This window comes from Xylocopa sonorina, chromosome 6 (genome assembly GCF_050948175.1).
Source record: "Xylocopa sonorina isolate GNS202 chromosome 6, iyXylSono1_principal, whole genome shotgun sequence".
NCBI classification, from domain to species: Eukaryota; Metazoa; Arthropoda; class Insecta; order Hymenoptera; family Apidae; genus Xylocopa; species Xylocopa sonorina.
The window spans coordinates 6,062,657-6,088,787 of NC_135198.1; the positions used below are offsets into that span (position 1 = coordinate 6,062,657).

At 39.8% G+C, this 26,131-nt stretch overlaps 3 protein-coding genes across 6 annotated transcripts in view; 1 reads left to right on the forward strand and 2 right to left on the reverse strand.

The window, feature by feature from the left end:
* The first annotated feature begins 336 nt into the window (after positions 1-336).
* Positions 337-17,799, forward strand: LOC143424530 (uncharacterized). Its single transcript, XM_076896654.1, has 11 exons — positions 337-511; positions 7,226-7,383; positions 8,355-8,484; positions 8,560-8,677; positions 11,504-11,585; positions 14,850-14,898; positions 15,096-15,180; positions 15,267-15,357; positions 15,509-16,479; positions 16,735-16,935; positions 17,406-17,799. The coding sequence occupies exons 2-11, from the start codon at positions 7,260-7,262 to the stop codon at positions 17,538-17,540; spliced, it is 1,986 nt and encodes a 661-aa protein (XP_076752769.1). The 5' UTR covers positions 337-511; positions 7,226-7,259; the 3' UTR covers positions 17,541-17,799.
* Positions 17,800-18,323: 524 nt separating this feature from the next.
* Positions 18,324-20,132, reverse strand: LOC143424280 (dynein light chain Tctex-type protein 2B). Its single transcript, XM_076896251.1, has 4 exons — positions 19,951-20,132; positions 19,308-19,441; positions 19,090-19,223; positions 18,324-19,028 (listed from the first exon to the last, which is right to left on the reverse strand). Exons 1-4 carry the CDS (start codon positions 20,130-20,132, stop codon positions 18,981-18,983), a joined length of 498 nt encoding a protein of 165 aa, XP_076752366.1. The 3' UTR covers positions 18,324-18,980.
* Positions 20,133-20,382: 250 nt separating this feature from the next.
* The window catches only part of LOC143424514 (uncharacterized), a 30,805-nt gene continuing 25,056 nt past the window's right edge, over positions 20,383-26,131 (reverse strand). For all 4 annotated transcript variants that reach the window (XM_076896623.1, XM_076896624.1, XM_076896625.1 and 1 more), the window contains 6 exons: positions 25,292-25,526; positions 23,113-23,254; positions 22,694-23,005; positions 21,819-21,969; positions 21,337-21,611; positions 20,383-21,185 (listed from right to left, as the gene is read on the reverse strand). In XM_076896623.1, the coding sequence (XP_076752738.1) occupies positions 20,973-21,185; positions 21,337-21,611; positions 21,819-21,969; positions 22,694-23,005; positions 23,113-23,254; positions 25,292-25,526 (1,328 nt within the window). In that variant the 3' untranslated portion in view covers positions 20,383-20,972. The remainder of the gene's footprint in view (positions 21,186-21,336; positions 21,612-21,818; positions 21,970-22,693; positions 23,006-23,112; positions 23,255-25,291; positions 25,527-26,131) is intronic.

Consider the following 26,131-nt stretch of genomic DNA (forward strand, 5'->3'; position numbering starts at 1 on the left):
TAATACTACCTGGTAATCTTGCAAAGGGTATGAAACATACGAAGGCGTTTCAACATCAGAGGAAGACCACTTCGTTCCAAAAACTGACTTTCCTTGTAAAAAAAAATTTAAACGAATTCCTTGTTTTACAGAGAGAATTTCGTCGATGGTGTTTGTAACGGGTTCAGAAAAAAATCATTTCACACAGTTGCGTGTATATTTACAGCTTCGAAATTGACGCGATCGACAAATCGAGCACCTGACTTCGAACAAGTTTATGTACGCATGCGCGCGCGCTAGTCCTGCGCTGCATAGCGCACTCGCGAGCGGAAGACCAAGTGGACCGAGCCAGTATTGGACGGGCACTCTGCGGTGTCACGTGCGCCGTCTTTTCGATTTCTTCGACAGTTGATCGATTCGACGCGCGAAATTAATCGCCGAAACGAAAAAAAAAAAAAAAGAAAAAACGAACAAGCGAACGGTGAAACTGCCGGTGTTTTATTGCAAACATTGGATTACCCTTTCTCGCGAGGTAAGCTCTGCACCTTACTTCGACGCGTGCTGGTTTCGAGTTCAAACTGTGTAACGCGTCGCCAAGTTTCAAAGTTACAAGGAGTCATTTGACGCGTTCACTTCGATATCGTTGCGAGATATTTTCGATTTCGTACACCCGTGCCCAACTAAGATCGATTCGGGACACTGAAAACGTAGCTGAGCACCAGTTGAACTCGTAACCGCGCAGGACGTACGGGTCCTTATACATGTTAATTACAGGTGAACGAAGATCGTTGTACTTTTCGTACGCGCAAAATAAGTAACGCCTTATGGTAATATCGTTTGCATACAATCAAGAATGCATTCCGCCAGGTTCGCGCTGAATTATTCAATCCGGTGATATTTTATACTTTGTCGGCGGCCCAGCGACCGATGCATTATTAAATGCACCATTGAACCTCGATACGTTCGAAACGATCTCATTGTCAGGGGTGCGAAAAGTAATTGCTATCGATCGACCCACGCGAGCGATCTCGCGATGGACGTCTCAAAAGCTCCCTAATACGGAACGACTTCGAATTGAAATTTAGGAAAAATTTATCTGGCGATTTAAATTGGCTCGCGTCACGACGAGTGGTCTTTTATGTCGAATCCGTTTAGAAATTGAAATACGTGGCCACGCGAGCGATCTCGCGATGGACGTCTCAAAAACTCCGCGACATGAACGACTTCGAATTGAAATTTATGAAAAATTTATCTGGCGATTTAAATTGGCTCGCGTCACGGCGAGTGGTCTTTTATGTCGAATCCTTCTAGAAATTGAAATACGTGGCAATAGACGTGCCATTTGTCGAATACCGATTATATCGTCGGATCTTGACAAACGTAGGGTCTTATTTGCATCGAATTACCGCAAGTACAGTGATGAACGTACCAGCGATGGCGCGCAGCAATTAATCTGGCCGCGTCGAAAAACTCCCCGCCCGTTTGAGAGGCTCTGAACGCGAACAGTGCCCGTTATTATATCACGTGTGTCACTGGCTTAACACGTTTCACGTTTACTCGCTCCAAAGAGCGTTCGAGGCGCGCAAAAACGCCGATCTGAATTTGATTCGTGTTCTTCGAACGCGGCCAGGCCACAAAAGCGGACGCCGCAAATTTCGAACGCCAGAGATGCGTCGCGCTTATTTTACCATCGTGACTCATGGCGCGCCGTTTTCTTCGCGGACGTGCTCCTGGAGATGTCATTTTAAACATCTTTGTTTCCCCGCTCGCGGACGAGAAACATAAAAATGTCGCGTGTCCGCATGAATATTCAGATAAACTGATCGCCGTTGACACAGTTCTCGCGCGACTTCGCGTCTCGCTCGATGAAAACAGCTGATTTTGCAGGAAAATTTATAAACACTTCACTCGAACGATTTAAAGAGAATATTGGAAAAATACAGGTGTTCAAAATGGCAGGCGTAAAATAATTTTTCAGACGACTACAGCGTTGTGTTAGATATTTTCATTTACAGAATCAATTTGTAATAGTCGAAACGGGGTTGGTTGTAGATCACTGAAATTATTCGCAATTCCAGCGACTGAGATTTCAAGATCGCTTTCACTTTCGTATCCGACACCAGCCGAGCGGCGACGCGTTCGAATTTTTCAACGCGACGCTGGTCGTAAATAATAGGATTTAGCGATTAAAAATTTCACCAGCGCTGTCGACATGCGGCGAAATTAAGATCCTTCTCGTAGCGTCACGGTGAATTGTTAAATTATGGGCATCCACGCGATCAAGACGCGTTTACTACACGCATTCTTCGCGGCGCACGTAACCCAGTAAGCAGATGATCGTTCTTGGATGGGCGGAAGGTCAACTCCCACTTTCCGTCTTCGTGGATCTTTCATCCATGTAAGGTGTGCTTCAAGGACCGTTCCAAGTAGGCGCTCGCGCACATTTTCGCTGACATTTATGCTTGGCGAAGAAAAAAGAGGGGGAAAAAAAGTGCAATAATCGTAAAACGAGTTATTAACTCGCGTCCAATGTTCTCGTCCTTCGTTGATTGCTGTTATATTATTCACGATTGAGATAGGAGCGAAAACGATACGTCAGTATCTCGAAGCCGCGTTCAATTACTCGCTGCCGTCACGTGTAATTAGGTGTCAATTTTTCATTCAATTGGCGATGAAAATTTTTAACGTAGTTCGTGGAATCTCTCGAGGCTGAAGACAAAGTTGTTTATTCAGTTCGTGCGCAATCGTTTTTGTAGATTTCAATCTTCTTAGGGTACGATTTCGATCTTGAACTATGTCTTTCGTTAGTTTTCATCTACGCTAGAATCTTACGGTTTCTTCTCGAGAATCCTTCGATAGAATTCTAATCTCGTGTCTGATGTCGATATGCGATGCACAGAAAGAGATGTGAGTATAAATAACGCACAATCTTTCAGTGATCGGGAAAAAGAGGACGCTGGGCGACGAATGCGAGCACAAAAATAGGCGTTACGCCAAAAACACATTGGTCCACAGTTTATAAAACTCCGACCGTCAGGCAATTCGCCAAAAACAAACTCAGGTTCGCCTGAATTTATTTTTCCTACAGTCGTATCTCACTACTTGCGAAAAAGAGAACAAGGAGGACAGATTCTCGATAAATCGATCGACAATGGGCCCCGTTATTCGATAATTCGCGTATCAACGGGTGCGATTATCACGGATTTATTGCTCGAAGAAATGTGCAATTTTTTTTTTTTTATTTTTCTTCTCTCCGATTAGTATTTGTGTAATACTTTTACGTTCCACTTCGTCGTACGCATTCAGCCGCGTTGCATTGCAAATGTGATGCAATATTCATTCGTTAATGATACGAGCTCAGATATGACCGCAATTAAGAAATACGATCAATGGCGACAAACAATCGTAGAAATGAAAACAGTAAACAGAAAGAAGGAAATCGTTTAGGAATTTATTTTCAATATAATACAATAGTTACATTAATAAAAATTGACTTCATTTTAAGAAAAAATTCCTTAAAAAATTTAAGTGAGATTAATAGTAAATGTTGATTCACCATTATCCAACTGCTTGGATGTTATAAAATGGATGACGTTGATATGAAAAATGGGAGGCAATTAATAACCGAAAATTTCTTGGCATCAACAACGCGAACGATTCACGCTGCTCGAGTCTTTTCGCGCTACGCGTTTTGTAGAAATTGCTCGGTTATATTTATGCTGGTTAAAACAAAGAGGGGAACAGTTCAGGCAGATGTAGATGAAAAAACGGGAAATAGAATGAAACTCTGGGCGCCAGTTGGCTGGATCAATGCCACCCACGTCATGTCAAATGCTGCTGTTAAATTTAAACCAGCCAGAAGCTTTACTTCCTTTCTCATTCTCTCGAATAAAACGATAAAGAAATTCGTAGACCAACAACCGTGATTACCAACAATCAAAATTGCATTGCAAAATTCTGTGGCGATTCTTCGCGACCGGTCACGCACGTTATTCTCACGAGAATGACGTCACCACATTCCATTAACGTAAAAGTAAGCTTTCAACTCCTTCAATTTCTTCGTCATCAGTTCCACGGAAACCTGTTTTCCAACAACAGCGTTAAATAAAGGAATGACTTTCGAGCAAAATTAACTTGCCGCCCGTGTTGCTAGCTTTTCACGCGGACGGCCTGTTTGACCCATTATGTATTATCGCTCTTGGAATCAGATCAACCGCGATCATCATTATTTTGATTGGCACGAAGGCCTTGAACGACGATGGACAATGTCACTGCCGCTCTAGCAGTTGGTTAACGATTTAATGCGAGAGTCCTACAGAGTCGTCTATAGTAGCATAATCTGAATCGACTTTTAACTTCTCTCTCTCTCTAGCTGGCTTAAAAATAACATCTCAGCTGAACTAAGGGAAATATATAGCGAAAACAATACTTCACGCTCCGTACAGTGTTTACACGCGTCTTAGGATTGGCAGACGAGATATATAGGATATGTATTTTTGGACTAAACGAAAGTGTTCCTTCGAAATTGTAAATGCGCTGACAGTGCACTGGAAATGAATCTGTCAACATTTACAATTAACGAGATAATAATAATCTAGATACATGTTTCAAATCGATGCAATAGCGACTAGCAAGCTAATCGCATTCCACCAGGAATTGACATCGCAGGGAATTTGAAGAACTTGACGGTGTTACGAAATAACTGACGAATATGATATATAATTGTGTTTGCGTTACGTTATAGTATGCCACCGTTATCTCATCGAACCTCATTACGATGGATTCAAACTTTATTGCGATAAGATTCATTAAACGCTAGCGAGCGTATTGGAAATTCCAATAATTAATTTTCTATTTTATTCGTCGAATCGAAATAATCTTGCAGCTTTCCACTCCAACGCTATTCAAAAATCACTGACGTAGGCGCAAAATGCAATTGAAAAAAATATAAAATGGCGCGAAGAGGATCGCGCGATAAATGGTTCAGCTTTGGAGATATCAAGAGTCCAGTCACAGAGCAGCCTAACTAAAATAATTCTCATCTAGTCGACTCCTTGGGGGAATACAAATTCTAGAAACAGTCCTGGTCTGCGATTCAAGGTTTCGGTGGCGATCGTACGAGTCAGTCTCCACCGCAGACGATTCTCGGAAGGCCTCCTTGGCCCCTTTGCCCCATTCGCATTGATGTCTCTGCCGGAATAAAACGGCGGGACGTTTCCCGTGGAAACACTTTCTACGCTCTCTAGCCCACTCCGCACGGAATGGTTAAACAGAAACGATCCCAGTTAAACTGATCAATTAAAACGAGACGAACAAGAGAGCTCTCGTACACTTTGCACGTCCTTGAAACCGTTCGAATAATTGCGACCAGCAATTATTGCGCTTCTTCTGTCGAATCGCGATGGCAAAACTGGTAACTCTCCATCGAGACCAATTATGTAACGCAGAGTTTGCAAACAAAAATAGCCACGAGTGCACGAAAAACGTTCCAAAGGTAACAATTTCGTACGTAACATTTTACGTCAATGGGGCCATACTTCCCCTATCCTTGTGCACACGATTCGCATAAATCAGCCGGTAAAATACACATGCCCTTCCTCTAATCAAAAGCTAGCCTGCCGGATCTGCCCACACCCCGATTATTATGCCTGCCTTTAATACCTGGAACTAGTTTTCGAAACGTCGTGTTCGACGGTCGTACACGAGAGCAATCGTCGAGCGACGGAGCAGCTTGGGCTGGCGAGGCAGAAATAAATCTCCGTTCGCAAGTTTCTATCGGTGAACGCCGGGCATTACACGCGCCCACTTAATTCGAAATGCCACTACTCTGCAGGGTTTAACGTTCGACCGGCTTTTCAGGTGTTCACCGCGAAAGTTCGAGCGCGCCGCGCCTCCGCGGATCCAGTTCTCCGTCTCCTCGAATCTCCCATATTTATAAACGTCCCCCGTCTATAAATAGAACCGCCGTGTGTCGCGTTTCGTACAGCAACAACAAGACTTCGACCAGCGAAAATGATAAAAATCGTTCGAACACGATTCGAGGGGACTGGAGACACGCACTCGAGCGATTGTACTTCCAGCGGTTTGTCGAGAGTGCTCGATTTAGTTGTAACTGGCGTACTTTGGACGTTGTCTTCATGTTCGACACTTGCTGGCAAGAGCTAGTCGCTGCTAATTACCTTTGGGACTCGAATGCACCCTTATTCTGTCAATGAGGTCCTTGGAGAGAGACTTCTTCGTTGCACAGACGCTAGGAACAACTGATGATAACGCCACGTTCGTGGCAATAATAAGTTGTAGGCTGCAATACGATCATGCTGGAAAGTTTTGTGTTTTTACAAGAAATGGTACTTCTTAATAATGGCGCACGAAGGAAAGCATGCGCTTCCACAAGATGAACGCGTTGACAGTTTATGCGATGTTCCAACTGAATTTGAGGATTCTGAAGAAGTAGAAGACTTTACATCTTCAGAAAAAGGAAGTGAAGCGGAAACTAATGTATAAGTTTTGTGGAGTTGCTTTACACCTCGAAGATCATTTTGCTTTCTACTATTTAAAGGAGAAGTAACACAGAAGATCTTATATATATTTGCTCGAAAATCTCGAAGAATCTTTGGCGACAGACGAAAAGACGCGAACAAGTCCTACCAACGTCAAGCCAAAGAATCCTGATTCTGATTTCACGTGCGAACGGCATAGCGTTAATTATGTCTGCTGTCTTTATAATAAGCAGTAACGAAGTGGATGTCAAAAATGCGCGAACGTGCCGACTAAGGGGGAAAAGATTTTCTGTCCCGCGAAGCGTCGAACCGATATCGATTGCTCCGCCATACTTATTTTGGTATCGCGTCACGTACCGTTTAATTGACGCAATCTTCGTTGGAAATCCTAATCTCGCGGATGATCATTCGCGGAATTGACAACTCTGTAATTAGGTCCGTCTGGCGTACTAAAAGGAGACGATCGGGTTAGAAAAGTTATCGCTTTCATAGATAATTAGCTTCGATCGAAAGTAACAGATGAAATTAAAATCACGATGACGGAATAAGAGAAGACGTCTGTCAATTGTTAGTGAGATTCAAAGTGAACGGAAATAATTATCAGTTTTTTTTTCTAAACACCCTGTACGTTCACGCGTCGAAGGCAACCCTTGCGAAAGCTTGAAATTTACGGTGGTCCTTTCACGTTTACGGCGCATATCTAGTGTCTGAGCCCCTTTTCTCTTTTTGTTCTACTGGTTCCTTAGGTCTCGTGAGGCAGGGAACTTGAAGAGGAGCGCAATGTCAGCTGCGGTGAGGGAGAGAACGACGACGCACACCAGCAGAAAGATCGTGAGTCACGGCGGTCCTATATCTGGCCAGAGCCAGTCGGCAACCACGGCCAACAGCCTCGAAAACAACTTAGGTAAACCTTTAAATGTGCCACCGGAGGTGTAACCCTATCCTTGGAGCGTTCCTCCTTTCGACTGGCCCCCGCCGTCTGCTTCTTACAATTTCCAGACTTTCGCTAAAATTAGACCGTAAACCGCGTAGATCGCCCCTCGATTGCTTAATCGAGCTTTAACTCTCTACTTTCTATCGTTCCAGAAACTGACTTCATTTTGGAAGGGGGCTAACTAACCTAACTTAACTGGAAACTAACCACCTAAGGAAACTAACTAAGTAAAAGTAAATATTTTCACGAAAAAAAATTTTCACGTAATTCAATGAATAACGTACGTTAGTGGTAAAACTGTGATGTAAATACTTATATCTATATTCTTTAATGAATCTTAAAGATAGAACTGACACATCCGTTGTCTTCTAATGATGTTACTTGCCGCTTCGAGCATCGCATGTGTATCATTTCGCAGAAATAATGATTAGTAATCATTAATAAGTAGCTCGTATTGCGCTACGGTATTGCATAAGCGTTCCTACTATCGCATTGAGCGACGTATAAATTATATTTAATAATATGGTTCATAATAAATGACATCATACATTTCATATTGGAACGCTACTATATTACGATGTTTCATAATCCTAGTATATAGATTGATTTAGGAAAAGGGAACATATACGTATTATCGAACGCTTAAACTACGAGTACCTATTTCCATGCAAAAACAGAGTGCGCGATTCATCGCCTAACTAAATTTGTCAAACGTATATCGGTTATGACACGCTGTAATTATTTCTCGCTTGTGATAAGATACACGGTACTTACTTCGAAACTCTGAATTAATTTGCTATCAATATTACGATTGTTTGCTCTCGCAACGATACGCAGAGTAGCGATCAAAAATATCCAGACGCTCGTATGAAATTTTCTAAGAGGCGCGCGTATTCTTCATGGCGAGTACAAAAATAGCAGTGCGCGTTTCGTGATTTCAGATGCTCTTCTCGAGGACCTGCAAACAAGTGTCTCAAGAAGTGCCACCCCAAGTCGAGGTGGCAGAGCGCTTTCGCCTCAAGTAGAGTATCGCGTGGCTGCGAATCCCACCAAGGTGGTCTCCGAAGGCAGGTAGGTCAACCACCAGAAACGCATTTCCAAAATACTGCGTGTCGTTTCTCAATTGAAAAATCAATGAAAATTTAGAACCATTTCACCGACGCGAACGATGACAACCACTACAGAGAAATACGTTAGCTCTGGACCAAGTGGCGCACCGAGTGGTATACCTGGTTTGGATTTCATCGATTCAGAGTTACAAAACGTAAGTAAAACATTCTATTACATTTACATCGTATCAAGCAATTGTGATGAAACGTTTCTTTGGTTAAAATTTGTTCGAGCTAATTTACGAATTAAAATTCAATCGCTCTTTCAACCCTTTGACTACCATTGGCGCATTTGGCGCTTGGAAAACTTGCGCTTGTAATACTGTAACCACTTAAAGGCGCTTAAGAAGATTGTAATGCAACAATGCAGAATGCAAACAAGTGACTAAAATTCTACCAATATTTAGATTATTTAAACATACTTTCTCAGAAAGGCACAGTAAATGAAAATCTTCACCGTTCACAGCGTACATCACGAAAGAATTTCTATATTATAGCACGACTGGTGCGTCACAAAGCTAGCTCTAATCAAAGGGTTAAAAAGAAAACCCTTCCCTCTCGCGCAGTCTAAAAATCTATGTAGAAACCTGATCGAGCATCAAATGCAAATCGAACATCAACGCAAGAACGAACCTCTGAACTGCATCCCAGTCACAATAGCCAAGCGATCGCGCGATAGAATTCGCGACAGGGTGAAAAAACGGCTGGTTTCTTACGGAATGCGGTATCATAAATCTGACATCTCGCGAGGTAGATCGGACATTAGAAGATCACGCGGCGATGCAAAATAGCTGTTACACGTACACGGTATCTCAGGGTAATTGCAACGTTTCCTAGCCGGTCAGCCCGTAATCTGCCATTCAATGAAAATGAAGATTGTCCACGCGTGGAGCTTACCGCGTCCATCCTCGCGCTTCGCCGCTTAAACTTTCAGCCGTGCTGCCCTTAAGGCACGTTAGGACACCGTTCACTCTCATTTGCATACAGGATAACAGCCTCAACTATGAAAAGCAAAGTCCATGGCGAGTTTACTGGGATTTACGTTTCAGTTTACGTTTTACAATAGGCAACGTCGGTTTGCGAACTCGAATTTGAGTAACGCGTTCTATATTTTTGGTATCTCCTTTTCTTTATTGTACTTTTGGTGATTGTCGCGTGAAAATGATTAAATTCTGCTCTTTCTTTTTGAGATCGTTTGAGGAAAAATTCGTTTGGAGTTAGAGATACTTGCAACGAGTGAACGATACCGTTTTACTTTTGCTGTTAGACAGAACGAATGCAGAATAGCGATAACGCAAAGTATATAATTATTCGCAAAGTTCAAATGTGCGCTTTTTATCAATGGAAATGTATACGTACGCTGACGTGTTTAGACTGCTTTAAATGCCCGTAAACAGTGTTTAAATCTATTCTCGGTCAGCATTTAAATCAACTTTTGAAACGATCAGTGGGGGCGTCACATATTTTCAAAGGATACTGAGCCTTTATATTTAAATACTGACAAAAGGAATTAAAATACAAGCCTTTAATAAATCACATCTGAGAGCCGAGCTATCGACTGCGTAAATTCGATCTCCTGAAATATTCATCGACCCTGAGAGAATTGATATTCCACGTGTTTCACACATTGTCACTGATCCACCAACGTATCTTGCCATCAAGATTCGTAATAATTACGATCTTGTAAGGAGATTCGCCTAAGCACTGCCCACGCGTTCTATATTAAATGTAACACGATTGTTCATTCGGTAAACCTACGTGCGAAATGTGAATCACTTGAAGATCGAAGATTCTTTAATGGATCCGTCGATGATACGCATTCTACAAACAATTGCATACGATTGTGCTGCGATTTATTTATGTTCAATTGAATCTTATTATGAAACGTCTTAACCCTTTGCACTCGAAAGAAAAAATAAAAATTTTTTATAGAATTACGTAAATTAACCTTTTCTGAACAGATTGCATTTGCACTTCACTAACAAAATTAATGAAATCCAATCGAAAAGTGCCATGGAGCGCGATGACGCTTCTCAATTTCTACGTTTTAAAGTTCTAAGCAATACGATAGCGTTTCTTAACTTTGTGAGATAAAAAAAGTTCTAAGCAATTCTCAATTTCTACGCCTCAAAGTTCCAAGTGCCATGTCCGCACCTTTTATTGTGCGTTTAAAGTGTAATATGTGCGAATGTTGTCGATAAACGAAAGACTCGAGGAAGCGTGTCTGACCAGACGACGCGCTTAGCTAAATCTACTTACGAGCAGCTGAGTCACTGTGCATCTCCATTTTTAAATACTCGATCACCATCTTGTATTGGATTGGCAAAGAAAATATTTTCGATGTGCACACACAAAAAGACTTGAAAGATTTTTGCCAGTTTCCTGATTTTTCTTCTTTCGAGATTTGATATAAATCACATTTAAGTTTTTATAAAATTATAAAATATACAATTGATTAATGTTTATTCATCGTACATAAAGCACGAGTTTTTATTTTACAATATTAAATACTTTCTTGCCAACTGAATACAAGGAAAAATAATAAGAACGAGCAAACATCGAAGAACGTGGATACACTTTGTCAAATCTTTTACCATAAACTCGTTATTTAAGCTTTGTCAATACACAGATCGATAAATCGATAACGAAATGATTTATACGTTTGATATTAAAACATAATAAAATATTCAAGAGTAGGAACCATTATATAATTACAGATGGAAAAATAATTCATACACCTGTAGTGTGGAAGTAATTTAAATATATTCAACAGAAATCATTACGCATTCAATGCGTGTGCAAGGATCGTTGAATAGGAAAGACAATCTACGCGGCATTATTCATTCATTAAAGGGTTTCATTGATCGGATCTAACTACTTGTATAACGCTGTTCAATATTTTCACGTATTCAAATACGTTTACCAATAATACTGGCGAAATAAAAAATAAATATTATTCAATAAAATACTTTCTGCTTCAGGTGCAGCCTGGTCAAAGTAAAACGATCGCTTATAAGCAAGTGTCGTATCAATACAACAAGACTCTCGATGGAAAACCAATTGGTAAGTTTATATTAATATTCTTGCGAATCTGACATTCCTCGGGCATTTAAAAGAAATTTTTTAAATCAACCAACTATACTCAACTATCCAAAATCAACTACTTTTTCAATAAATCGCTATCAACTATTTTACAACGCTTTGATTATAGAATAAATTAAAAAGAAAGATTAAGAAGAAAGATTTAAGAAGAACCAAAATCGTGTACTAATATTTATGTGCGTAAATTGATCCTTCGAATACTATAGCGTCTAATTTGTCACATAAAACTCCCAAACTCGAGACTCTTGACATAAAAATTAATTAATCTGGTAACTGCATTCGACTATGTATACACGTACGATTTTTAAAACTAAATTTCATAGTTAACTGGTTACCACGTTCCGTATCGCACCGATTTTTGAATACTTTCCGTTTTGGCCAGTGTGTACACCCTACGTTTTGCAATTGAACACTTTTGCTTCTGGCATATACTTTGCAATCTTTAAAACAGTACAAAGACCATAATAATCAAGAAAAGGGTGTGGAATTTAAGATGCACAACACGACAAGGCAATAAATTTCATTCCTCAGGAGTTTACCTTCCAAGTTTTCTTGGCATTCTTCGTTTTACAATGCGAATATCAAACATCTCGAACGGAAAGTTCAACATAACGCGCATACACGCCTCGCATGGCATAGAACGTGTTGATACGAAATATCAAGTGAATAAAAAATTTAAATTCACATAATCGATAGTAACGATGGCGTCGATATTGCGAAATACGTGCGCACGTATGCAACGTTCGGAAAATAAACGTCGCGATTAAACGTAAGTGCCGGAAAGCTGTTCGAACGCTCGAAGACTTAATGACAGAGAAGGTAGGCGAAAAAGAATCCGGAAAGGAAGCGAGATTTTGTGAAAAAGCGTGGAGTTTCTGACGGGACGTCCGATATACCGCTATGAACCCTCGGGCGTGTACGCGAGGAATCGCGCGCAAGCGCTGGCGCGTTTTAAAACGATCGTCGAAGGAAGGGGAGCTGGTCACTCGTGTCGCTCCTTTTAAGGCGCGGAACGGCCTTGCAGGTATATGGCTAATTAACAATGAGAACGACAAAACGAGGGAGGTTCGTTGGCTGAGATACACGCGAAACTCTCGACTCGCGCCTACTTTTCATCGATCGAACGCAGTCGTCCATTTTTAAAAACGCGGAGGCCGGAGAAAGTCAACGACGACGAACTTCGCGAACTACTAGCGTCTACTTTGGAATAGATCGTCTCTGGGTTGAAACTTGTGGCAAACGTTGACTCACGGTTTACTCTCGATCGATTTATAAAAACTGCGATACTTTCGAATCGCATAATTTTTTAGCGTCCTGTGAGCGCTATCTACTAATTAAAATTACCGCAGAAATAAAAATCGAACGATATTATCGAATGGATCGTAGAAATCGATAATTGGACGAGAAAGGAACGAGTTACGATTAAAAATCGCCTACACCTTTAACACTACACATTCCGTTTCCTCCAAATTTTCTATTGCAACGTGACACACGTCACAAATTTTATGCACTAATCGATTTGCCATTATAACTCGAACGCACTAAAAATCAGTATACCTTTAATGCCTGTTCGAGTTGTCACAAAAGAAAATTTGGAGAATACCGAATGACGTGTAAGCTGTAGGATTAAAGGGCCTTGGGCCATTCACTAATGGCAAAGGAACGTGGCATCGTAGAGGAAGCGTGAGTGAATGGGAGATCGAGAAAACAGTTTTATTGGATTTCTACGTAATCCAATCACACGGTTACCGTTGGTGACGTGTACTTTCGTTGTATTATGAAATGCAAACATTCTAGTTCCATTAGTTGTTCTAAGAAACTACATTTTCTATGACCAGCAACTCTAACCGTTCATGATGCTTCGATGCTTTTCATGCAAAATACGATGTTACTTAAGGAAACGGACATCGACTTGAACGTCTCAAACGAAGAATAAAAATTGTTTCTCATAAAACGTCTGAAATATCGATAATTTAACGGTATCGTAAAATATCGCACTTTACTTACGCAATAAATGAAAAGTTTGGTATACGGAATGCCACGATACGATGGACACACAGCCGAAAATAAACCAAAGTTCACGTATAAATACAGGGTGTACGGAAAAAATCGTCGATGCTGAGGAACTTTTTGTTTCCTCTTACTAGTTTCTGAGAATCTCTGCCGTTTCTTCGAACAAACGAATTAGACTCGATCAAACTCGACGAATCACTTTTGACCTAGCCTGTAGAGGACACGACGTGACACACGCGACCACGGGACGGCGTGTCTCGTGAAACGTTACATCTCGCGACGTTTGTATTATGCAAAACGTCGGAGACGCAGCCTCCGTGGATGTCGCAATTGTTGAAATTCTATGAGGATCCCGGTAAAAAACCGTGATCGCAGGGAACACGACAACGCCATTACACGCGGAGAAGATTTCCGCGCTGGCTGCTTCTCTATATGGAAGTGACGTAGCGGCCTGAGTGCGCGTTGTTTGCGGTAATACACGACACAGACGCGTACCCATATTAGGGTTGCGTATAACAGAAGGTTGACCCGATTTCTCCGTCCCTCTGTTGCACCTCGAACAGAGAGAGAGAGAGAGAGAGAGAGAGAGAGAGAGAGAGAGAGAGAGAGAGAGAGAGAGAGAGAGAGAGAGAGAGAGAGAGAGAGAGAGAGGGAGACGTAGAAGGAAAAGTCGAGGGAAAAAGGATGGCTAACGTCAGTAGGAATCGAAAAATCGCCGGCATTGAGACACAAGGATGACCACTGCTGTTGGGTTACCGGGTGATGGCCATCGAATGGTCAAACTTACGCGCGAGCTTTCGCTTCGAATGCTTAACCTTTCGCACTCCTTTATCGAGTGTTACTCGACATCGATAAATAAAAAAAAAAAACACTATAAGTTCCATAAATATACCTTTCAATAAAGTTTGAGAGCTATATTTAATGTAATTAATAAATGAAATTGTTTAAAGGTAGCAGTCGAGATACTGTCCTTTGAAGTAAAACTTATACGCGAGCTTTTGGTTCGAATACTTAATTGCTGATTGATATTACGAAGTATTGTGTTGGACGTTCAGCAACTCGTCGCTGATTAAACAGCAATGTTTAAATCTATACGAATGTGGACCATAAGAGTAGGCGAAATCTTAGTAATTGTTGTTTGTTAAATTTAAGATCGATTATATGACTATAAAAGCTTGTAACAGTAGCAATTAATTTCTTTGGTTGTCGCAGATTCATGGACAGCAGACAATGCGTTAACCAATGCCAGTTCGGCTTTGATGTAAGTACCATTTTCTCTCGCATAACACGGAAATATCGCGGTTGTTTCGAACCGTTGCCAAGAAATTGATACGCACGCTACTCGCGAAAATAGAGACTAGCAAATAAAAATTTCACTACCGCCTATACTATTTTTATTTCCGAATTGTTCGCTTGAAATCGCGACGTATTATACCTAACGTTACGTGTTCCACACAGCGATGACATTCGAGAAAGAACCTACGAAGAAAGTACGCTGCACCGTGGCTCAGAACCTGTTAGCAAATCAGTCAACAGAGAACTGGTGAGCGCTTTGTCTCTTGCAATATTTCACGCATCGCAAATTCGACGCGAGCTAAGAAGCATAAAACCAACGCGATCGTGTTTCAGGTGTATAGCGACAGTTCTACATCGCGTTCGAAGCAAACTTCACCTCTACCGGGTACTCAAAGAGATGTCAAGTATATTCACGAATCCTCGAGTAAGTATCAATACCTAACAATCTCAAACTAGTGCAAGTATCGTCAACAATTAATCAGAGGCATCGAATAAGTCTATTCGAGCAGGAAGACGAAAGAAATCTTAAAAAAAGGCGATCAAAGCTTCAATTTCGCAATCGCGCCATGTTACAGGCTACCAAACGGAACCAGTGCAAAGTACAGTGGCAACGATGCACACGACAGCAGCGCAAGAATACGGAAACGTCGAGTACATACCTGTACCATCTCCAACGCCAGCGATACCGATCAACCTGGCACCAGGTCCAAACACAAAAGTGACGACCACCATCAAAACGTACACGTACGAGCTGCCAGGGCCTCCTCAAACTTATATACCAGGTGGCAGCGTGCCAGGGACCGTCGTGCTTCCAGGTGATCAAACGATCACGTACACGATACCAAAAGGCACGACCGCTACCACAGACAAGATGGTCGCCTATCAGAGCATGACGGAAAACGTCGCGTCGAGGACGCCAACCAGATACAGCAGCCCACCGCCTCCGATAACGGACGTTACCAAGAAGTCTACCACCATTCATCAAGAGTCGAAGTTCTATCGCGAGGAACACCTCGCTGGTTCACCAGGGCAGCCAACAGGCGTCGTCTATCATCCTGGTTCGCCACCCCTGGAAAGTAAGACGACGGTTACAAGGAATGAAAAGTATTACCAGGGCTATCCGAACGGACATCCGCCTGGCGATCGACCAGATCATCCAGGGACGACGGTGATCTATCAGAATCAACCACCCACTATAAACGAGACCCACACGACCATAAACCGAGTGGAGGAACACTATCCTAGTCAGCCACCGTCAGCAGGACGACACCCGACACCAGACAAACCGGGAACACCGGTTAATTATTACACTACATCGCCGCCGCAGTCAGGCACCCCGCCGCAGTCGAACACGACTCTGTATAAATTCTCGAACACGACCACAACGGTACCGCCTAACAAGAACCCCGAAGACCACGAAGTTTTGTTACCTAAACCGTTCCCAACGGAGGGCGTTCAGGTTTACCCGAGCAAACCTGCTCCGGCTGCTGTGCAGAGTCCGCCTAAGAAGTTGGAGGAGCTTATGGCGTCGTTCTCCGACACGGAGGTACGATAATGTTATTTAACACTTTGCTACTAAGAAACTATTGTATAATTAATTATACTAGTAATAGAAAATCTCTATTTCGATGGAGAACTTGAGGGACACGCGTATTTCTGAGAAAGTTGCGGTGGAATAAGTTTAAATTAATTCTGACCTCCCTTCAGAGAGGATAACCGCATGCAAAGAGTTAAATTGTTTTCGTTTTTTATTGAAGATAGCTACGATGAGTATTCGAACGAAACGTTTTTATTATTTCAGCGCGAAGTGCTGGAAGACATTGAGAAACGCGAGAAAGAACAGCAAAAAGACTTGCCAGTTGCCAAAAAGGAAGTCGACTTTGTACCCCATACACCACCCAAGGTGAAGAGTAAAAATGTTGCTGGACCACCGGTTTATTATCCACCGGGGGCAGCGGAATTCACTAAAAAGGAGGAGGCTAGCGCCATGTCACAGGCCGGTGTATGTATTACACTGCGAGGATCTGCAGAACATATGAAATTACATATATATTATTATTATTTTGCAAATTATATTCATTCTCTTAGAAATCAAATACTCCTACTTAACTATTTTATTTTTTTTTATTTTTTTAGTCGACTCGGATACATATCATAGCTTATGGGTGACTTACAGAATTAAGGGGTAGTTAGATTCCTGAAAAAATTGATGTATTAGCGTTTTCTTGATGATGTGTACTGTCTTGGTAATTTCTTGTAAATGATTATTTGTACCTTTTAGAATGAATTTCTTTTATTTCTTATTACTTTTACATTTGGTGTTTTTTTTTAAATAAGATATTTAAGTAGAGATACTTGATTTGCAAAAGGATGAATTTTATTAGCAAAAAGATGAATTTAAATTGCACAAGAGTGAATTTAAAGTGCCAATATTATAAAATTATACATATATATATATCGTTTCCTTTATAGGGAGGATGGCAAAAGCAGAAGGCAAAATACGAGTATGAGGCGTCCAGTAAAAGCAAATCGAAATCGACCAGCGGCAAAGCAGTTGTGCCCGTTTGTCTACCACTTTGCTGTGCCTTGCCATGTGTAATTATGTAACTTATTTTAATATTAACATAACGTGTTAATCGATTAAGTAACGGAGTAGTCATGTTTTAAACGATCGCGCGTCTGAATTGATCTGTCTTCCGCGTAACTTGCTTAAAGTAAAACGCAAGAGAAAAAAAGAACAAATTTCTAATGTCTAAGAAACGAAGTAAAAAGTTACGAATTGATATTTTTTTGAATCTCTGTCTGTGAACAATTATGTGTATATATATATAGATATATCGATAAATAAATACGCAACTAAAATTTGGTACAGTTTTACTTTGAGAGGACAATACTTTTAGTGTTCTAGTTATAAGCTTCGTAATTTATGCATAATTATGCTGATCAATTATTATCAGCGATTTAAAGTCTTATCGTATTTTCAATAATTCTTAAATTATTGTTAATTTACAGTTAAATAATACTAATTTCTGCTAATATTAAATTATTTTAACAAACGATATATTATATTTCATTATATATACGATACACTAAATGCGTTCTGTTGTATATTTCGTACAACTGGGTTTCACTTGGTGTAACACCATATCTTCATTTTGTTGCATTAGTAGGAATAAAAAAAAAGCTTATTTATTTTTTCTTTATCTTTCTGTCGTATTTTCACATACATATAAAAATATAAATTACATATTTTACACGTCCATTAAAACTTTATTACGCTCGAAACGTCGTTATTTTCTTCCGAGAAAATTTATGATATTAAAATATCAAATTTTTTGCAAATAAATTCATTATTATAAATATTTTTTTACCGTTATTTTTTATATATACATTATAAAGCACATAAAACCTCCGTTTTTGCTTTAATCTTTAATTGTTGTAATGATTAATTAATACATTTATATGGTTATAAAATTTTGTAACTATAGCAATGTACATGTAAATAAATGAATATGAATTTAGATGCAATGAATTTCATAAGATATGTAGAACATTTAGAAATCTGTTAAGGCAATTTTATCGACACGTTTCTTTTTTGTAATCTAAAATAATTTTTATGTTAATACAACTAGGTGTAAGTGAAAGTCATAGCTATAGTAGCAAATGCCTTTGATCACCATTTAAAGAACTTTTGTAATTATATGATAATACCGTGAATTATGGTGCTATAATAATTTTAGTGAACAAACACATGTAAAACGTAATGCACGCTCGCGTATAAATACGAGTATGTGTATTATAGAGTACATAGATACAGATAATTTTTAAATATATATAAATGTAAAAATTGTGCCATGTGTGTGTCAATCGCCAATACATATAAATTGTGTGTTACTAAATAACAGTAACTTCTACTCAATAAAATGTCTGCCCCTCTGAGATCATGTATTTGTTCTCTCTTCGTCCATACATTCCAAAATTGTACTATATGTACCAATAAATACTAAACCTTATTATATCACATTTGAAAAGGCACATAATCATTTTCTAATAAAAATATACAGCATACACAGTAGCGACGCAGAATATTGTGTCCTGAAAAAATGTTATTTTTAATGTTGAACCTAAATATTCAAATTAATATTGGAACTCTTACATTTAGGAAACTATCATATGCATATGCATCTGCCTCCGCGTCCCAAATACATCTCGTACCCATTTTTACCCCTGCACCGTGCTGTTCACCCAAAACCACATTCACCACATATTTGTAACGCTTGAAATTTAACTCTACAATCGTATAACAAAATTATTTAAAATACCAAACCACCAGATTGAAGTTAAAGAATGTACAATAAGAACTTCAATCTTCACCTTTAACTTTTTCTTTAATCGTATCTGCTATATCATTGATCCATCGAACAGCTTCCTGAGCATCGTAAGTTTTTGCAGAAAGCTGATCAAATAATACATTATGTATAACTTCTTTAGCAATTAAGGGTTTAAACCTGCATTATTATATAAACTTGAATTATCATCATAACTTACTCTTAATGTACTATACTCTTAAGTAGACTATATCACTCATTTTAAGTATTTTTCAATAGCACTACACACTTTATTACATACAATATAATTATTGTAACCAAACACACACACACACTGTAACCAAAATAATACAGAATTGATGCATGAAGGTTCAATTCATAAAAAATGTAGCTGTACGAAGGAATACTTGAAAGAATATTCCCAAGTAAACATAAAAGACCATTTTTCTAATTAAAATAATTAGAAAAAACTAAACACAACAAAACTCTGTTTACGAATTATTTTAAAATGCATCGACTATTGAGACTCATTTCGAAATCCACCATTTAATCAAGGAGTAGAAAGGGTTAAAAACAGCATCGTATATTTAAAAAAAAACCGAATAAGGAGATCGCTAAAGATCGAAAAGAATGCACACGCAATCCGATGAAAAAGTCATACAAGTGTAAATACAATTAAATCAAAGTACTTCTCGTGTAACTGAGGGCGTATTTGATAAATCGGTTCCGGTGGCACGGTTTCTGCGTCGAGCACCTCAACATTTACCCTCGACTTGTCTTCCGGAACTTTGTCTTCGTCCGCAGCTTGGTTGTGACCTTCTTCTACTTCCTCAGACACGACAGAAGCTTTGCTCTCAGCGTTCTCTGCCATTTATTCTGATTGTATTTAAATATATTCACGAAAGAATCGAATTCCACCGCAGCTCTAGGTTATACAACCTGTCACGCTGAACGCTAGCGCGTAAATGAACGTATGCGCGCGCTCTTTCTCTGTTCAAAGCTTGGCGCGACATTCAAATTCATTTGAAACCGTCTCAAGTGAAATACGCACGATAAACGTGTTAACAGAGGTGGTATAAACGCCTGCAGGATTGATTGAGCGACAGAAATACAAACGTTTCAGAAGAATATTTATATTTAATTCACAATTATCATTTCACCAGTTAGTCACGCTAACGTAGGCTTTTATTTCAGTTGTAAAAGTGTAATCACTTTCCTTAGAAATCCTTGTAAAGTCTTGCAACCTTTAACGGACGTATTTAACAATATAGTGCACGCACGCATTCCTTATGCTTGTCGACGATCCAATCTTCATTGTTTCGCGCCAAAGCGTATCGCAAAAAACGATAGAAGAATGCATGGAACGCGTTACATCGAAGGTGCATGCTTATAAGCATCGTTCGCTGCGTTCACTCTGACAATTACGTTGAATTCTTTTAATTATCGTTCGCTCGATGTATATGGGTGCTTCGTGAAGAAGAATGCGAGACGCTAAGAGAATCCAAGCGCTGGCGTTTGTCGCCAGCATTCTTCGAGCTCTTTCATCGCGACAAAGTGCATTGGCATATCGGGATCCGAACGAATAAAACTCTTAAGATTTAATAGAACGGGATGCGAGAGCACCGGCCCTGAACGCGTCGCGGACATCGAACGATTTCGGTCCAAAATATTCATCTCATGATACATCTCCGTTTGGTTTTCCCTTAGAGCCTTAACAAGGTTTACAATAACACACTACGAAACTTTCATCGTCGATTATGCGATACTGGTAGTTCTTGTAGGTGGTGAAATCCAGTTCCCGCATTTGGTTCGAGTAATTGTAGATCTTCCTAATCACTGGCGGAAAGCTTGAAGTGTTTGCAGCCGCAGCTATCTCATCGTAGTAGGCCCATTGCCGCTCCTTTAGCTTGATCACGTGCCTGAGCTGTAAAAAGACGAATATGATCTTTAAGCTTGTGCTTAACGTGTGATTTCTTCCGTCAATACAGTCGAGGAGCTAGTAATACCAATATATATCTTATTTACAAGCTTTTAGTATCGAAAAGCGAGGATAGTGCGTTAAACAAGACGTGTACCGGAATTCCCTGGTTGAGGAGTGCTTCCTTTTCCGTTTCATACTCTTCGCGCATTTCTTCGGATGAAGGTAGCTTAACACGACCCTCGAGAACGCCAAGAATATATTGGGCCTGTACATGGAACATAGGAAACGGAATTACAAGCCTCGGTAGTCCCATCAAGAATAAACTTGGATAATCGATGTGTATCAGATGCTTGTAAACAGGCTCGACGTGGTTGTTATCTGTACGCATCTCGACTTTAGTTGACATAAAGGGATACGTGAAGTTGTAGCCTAAAACCACAAGATTTCAACAGAATCGCAAGATTAATCAACGTTTGATCGCGTAGATTAAGTTTTACCTTAACTGAAGGACAAAACGATTTAAAGGATTTAAGTTTCTTTCCTCGAAATACAGAATAATGTCTGATAAAATTTAGTAAACGGATTAACCGATGATTTCGATCGTTTATTTGTACGAAAGGGATCAAATCGTTTTACCAGTGCAATATATGAAGTCGTCTACTTCAGCCGTGGAGCCATCCTCGAAGATGAACGTGTTTCCTTGAACCGATTGAATGCCAGGCCTTTGCTCCACGTTCTTCGGCATTTTTGAATCAACCAGTTTCGGTAAGTTATGGCTTAAGTACACCTAAAGTTGAACATTTAGATCTTTGAAGAATGTTCCCCTTTCGCGACGAATAACCGAAAGATAATGTTGTGTTTGAAAAAAAGAAAATTATTTCAGTACAGCTCTTGAATCTATTACGAACGCGAGATAATATTTAAAACGTGAACAATTCATACGATAGCGTAAAATTCTAAGTAATTCATTCACGGTTAAAAATAAATTTCACGAAGCACAATGCTGTGCACGTTTCGTGGTATGACCACTTTTGATACTTTGAAATCTGTAAGGAAATCTATACAGAGTTCAGTTATCTAATGTCGAAAGTGATAATGAATCAGAAAACACTGGACACAGAAGACACTGATAATCAGAAAATAAAGAAAAGAAGAAAAAAAGAAGCGAAACAAGATATATATGTAAATTCTATCAGGTTCCATTTAACAAGGGTGAATATTTCACAAAATATCACATTCGTAAGAAACACTAGACACGTAATTAAATAACTTTGTAAAATGATATCAAAAATAGTGTTGATTTATAACAAGAACACTTTAAAACCATATAACAAATGCCTGAAAACCGAGAAAGACAGAGAAAAACCCACATGTTTGTTAAGTGTTAAGAAAAGTAATGCTATACTGTCTTTAATAAAAAATAAAATTAATTTTTCAATTCACAAATGCAAAACGTGCTGTCCTTCTAAAGCGACGGAGAACGAAACAATACCAAGTTAGATATCGCGTACCTTTTCAGCGTATTGCGAGACCTCCATGGTGACATCGATGCCAGACCAGGATGCACCAAGGATGCAGACTTTCTTTCTGGCGTAGACTTCCGGTACCCTGTACTGGTGGCTATGTATCGACCCTCCAGGGAAACTTTCGATACCAGGAATGCGCGGAATATGGCCTACAGTGTGATGACCATTGCACAAGACCACTGCATCGAACGTTTTAGTGGTCTCTACTTTGCTCTCTAGATCCTCGTACGTGACCATCCAGACGGTCTGACCATTTCGCAGAGTCTCTGGTTCCACGTGCTTTATCACCGTATTCAACTGCGACAATTAACGAGTCGACTTGTAAAATGAATTTATTCAACTGCGACAATCAACGAGTCTGCTTGTAAAATGAATTTCTTCACCGTTCAGAGATCGTCCTTTACCTTTATATGCGGATACAAATTGAAATGTTTCGCATAATCCCGCAGATACTGGCGAACCACGCTATGATGAACGAACGACGAGCCTTCGTCCTGTTTCATTGGAAAATCTGGTATCTGCATAATCTCCCGAGGGAGATTAGTTCTGTAACGTTGGAAAAAATGAATTCTATATTAGGTCGGGGTTAAGTGTCGCTGCGAGAGAAGTTTATCTCTTTAAACTGGAATGAATGTTTTATTGTTAAATAATAATAATTAAATTAGCGGATAACATTATCAAAGGAATACTAAATTGTCTTATCATACGTACGAACTGTGGGGAATAACATTGTTCCAGAAATGTCTCTTCGAGGTCTTTCGTGTATTACACAACGTTCGATCTCTGTTTTGTAAATACTGTCGTAGATTTCGCGAAATATTTACCAACGAAATCGACGTGGTCCTTATTTGGTCTACTTTGTTCCATTCGATCGCGTTTTCGATTTGATAATTTCGAAATGGTAAATATTTTCCGCGACTTCCTATTCGCCAACCTGTACGCGGAGATTTATCCCGGAACCGCTTACCAAACCGATTATGTCAAGCAGTGTATCGCGTGTTAGCAAAGTTTATCGCTACCAGCTAGACCGACAGATTAAACAGCAATCGTTACACGCAGAAACGATACGGAAACGAAAATAAAATAGCTAAAAATCGGCTGTTTGCGTCGTCGAGCGCGTAATCGAAATTGTGAAAGGTGTTTTTACGGCGGAGCGGTTCTCCCAGGAACATTCAACGAGCACTAAAACCAGCTTCCGCTACCCGTCGAACGAACTCACTTCTTCAACGCGAATATGGGTTAATTGTCGCAAGTTTAATGTTATTACGTTCGTCTGTGCACCGTGGAACCGTCGATTCGATACTTTCGAGCGACGTTCGCGAAGTGAAAGTGCATCGCGTTTCCTCGATCAACTTAACACCCTGAATAATCAACGTCTGGCTCTTTAACGCGTCGTCGTGCGCGTACTTGCTGTTTCTATGATGTTACGTTCAATTAAAAGATACAGTAAATCATCGATATCGAAAACTTGATTGCATAATGTATGCATTATTAGGTTGTAACTTATGAAACGTTCGATTATTAGCATTAACTTTAAACGAATGCACTTCTTTAATTATCAATATTTTTGATCGAAATATTAGATTCTATACAAATTTTCTAACTTTTTTTTATCGTTGATTATTTTTTAATAAAGCTTAGTTTTGTCTGTAACTTAATTTTAGTATAAACTTAAAAGTTTTTGGTTTCTCTAATAAGAACTTGTATGTATACGCTTTATTATGTGATGCTTTCTTACTTTCTATACTTTTTGTAATTTATAAAATAATTACAATTATATTATCTACTATTATGATTTGATTTTAGTAAAAAAAACTTAAAGTACTGATGAATGAAAATCGGACATATCAAAAGTTACAACCTAACACATCGAATGCGCGTGTTTCTTCCTTGAGCAATAACAGGCGGTATCAAAAGGCGATATTAAGTAAAGGCGGCAGTGTGTCTGTGCTGGCAGTACATTAGAAACGACAATGTCTACGTGGTGATGCATCTAATTCACTGGACCGTCGAACGGATACGAATGCATCGTAAACACTGGCTTTTAAATTAACGCAGCCTCGAATGACGAACGATCGTTCTGAATAGGAACGATAGCGAATGCAGTTCGATCAGGTTTCAGAGATGCTCTTTTTGTGAAAAATGTATCGAACGCAAAGGGTGCTCCGCGTGCTTTCAGATCGATTTATTCAATTTCACTAAGTATTCTTTGGATAGAAGCAACATGAAATAAAAGCATCTATTTTCACAATGTCGAATTGCGAATTGCATCGAAATTATGCAACGCACATCGATCGTGTAACCAAGATGTTCTTTTCGTGAAAAATACACTGAAAGCAAAAGGTTCGTTTCGATTTCACTGAATATTTTTTCGACAGAAGCAATACGATCGTTTTGACAAACATAGAAATAGAAGGATCTATTCTTACGACACTGGATTACGAGTTGCATCGAAATGCATTCCGCCCGTTTGGATCGCCAAGGATGAGTCGACAGATACATTATGGATGGTTTAATCCGCTATTACTGCAAGTACGCGCCATGGAAAGGCGAGATGAATGCGAAAAGGATATTCGCGCTGACCTTAGATTCTTGTACATGCTGCTGTGAACAGGTAATCCGTGTCTGTCGACGTCCGTTTCATCGGTGTACACCCAAGTACCGCCGACCTCATCCGTTTGCTCGAACAACGTAAGACTGTAAGTGTCCAATTTGGCTGCTGTGTGCCTCGCAACCACCAATCCGGCTACACCTCCGCCGATTATGGCGATTCTAGTTTTGCTGCTCGGCATATTGTCAACGAGGAACTCCTTGAAATCTGTTCAGACGAAAGGCAACGAGGCATTCAACGTTTCTGAATTCCAACCTGCATCGATACGATACACCTGTTTACTTATTTAACACATTGCATACGAATATGCTTCGTATTCTCGTGAATCTCGTGGCAGGTTACTCGATCAATCGAATCTTTTATTATAATGTTGCTGCAAATTTTAATATTATTGACAAGTTCCGTTCTATCTTAGGCTGACGCCTAATTTTTACTCTGTAATGCGTTTAAATGTCTTGCCCTCTCTAACAACAGTAGATGCATTTAAGCGCTTCCTGTATGCAATATGTTAATACACGCATTAATACAGTGCACCCTCCTATAACGCGTTAGAAGAAATTCAGATTGAGATGCAGCTTCACCAAAAGAAAGGGAATTCCCCACCAATTTCAACCGTAAAAGTTCAACACATAGATGAATTCATGCTATCTATAGAGAATCTTCGCCAATTAAGCTGATGGAACGTTGTTGAACGGAAACTGCGTTATACGAGGGTTGGCTGTATACGTTTAATTATCGAATTTAATAACAACTGTCGTATTTGCAAATGATTGCTCCACTAAGTTCGACGATGTTATTTGTTTACACAGCAA

What these genes read in the sequence shown, in the direction of transcription:
- LOC143424280 (XM_076896251.1), bottom strand. Translation starts at nt 20,132, where the DNA reads ATGGCAGAGAACGCTGAGAGCAAAGCTTCTGTCGTGTCTGAGGAAGTA. An exon ending in CGCCCTCAGTTACACGAGAA is followed by an intron (nt 19,442 to 19,950) that starts GTACTTTGATTT and finishes ATAATAATGCAG; the next exon opens with GTTTAAACCCTTAATTGCTA. An exon ending in CATATGATAGTTTCCTAAAT is followed by an intron (nt 19,029 to 19,089) that starts GTAAGAGTTCCA and finishes ACATTTTTTCAG; the next exon opens with GACACAATATTCTGCGTCGC.
- LOC143424530 (XM_076896654.1), top strand. Translation starts at nt 7,260, where the DNA reads ATGTCAGCTGCGGTGAGGGAGAGAACGACGACGCACACCAGCAGAAAG. An exon ending in TCTCGATGGAAAACCAATTG is followed by an intron (nt 11,586 to 14,849) that starts GTAAGTTTATAT and finishes TGGTTGTCGCAG; the next exon opens with ATTCATGGACAGCAGACAAT. An exon ending in CGTCGTTCTCCGACACGGAG is followed by an intron (nt 16,480 to 16,734) that starts GTACGATAATGT and finishes TTATTATTTCAG; the next exon opens with CGCGAAGTGCTGGAAGACAT.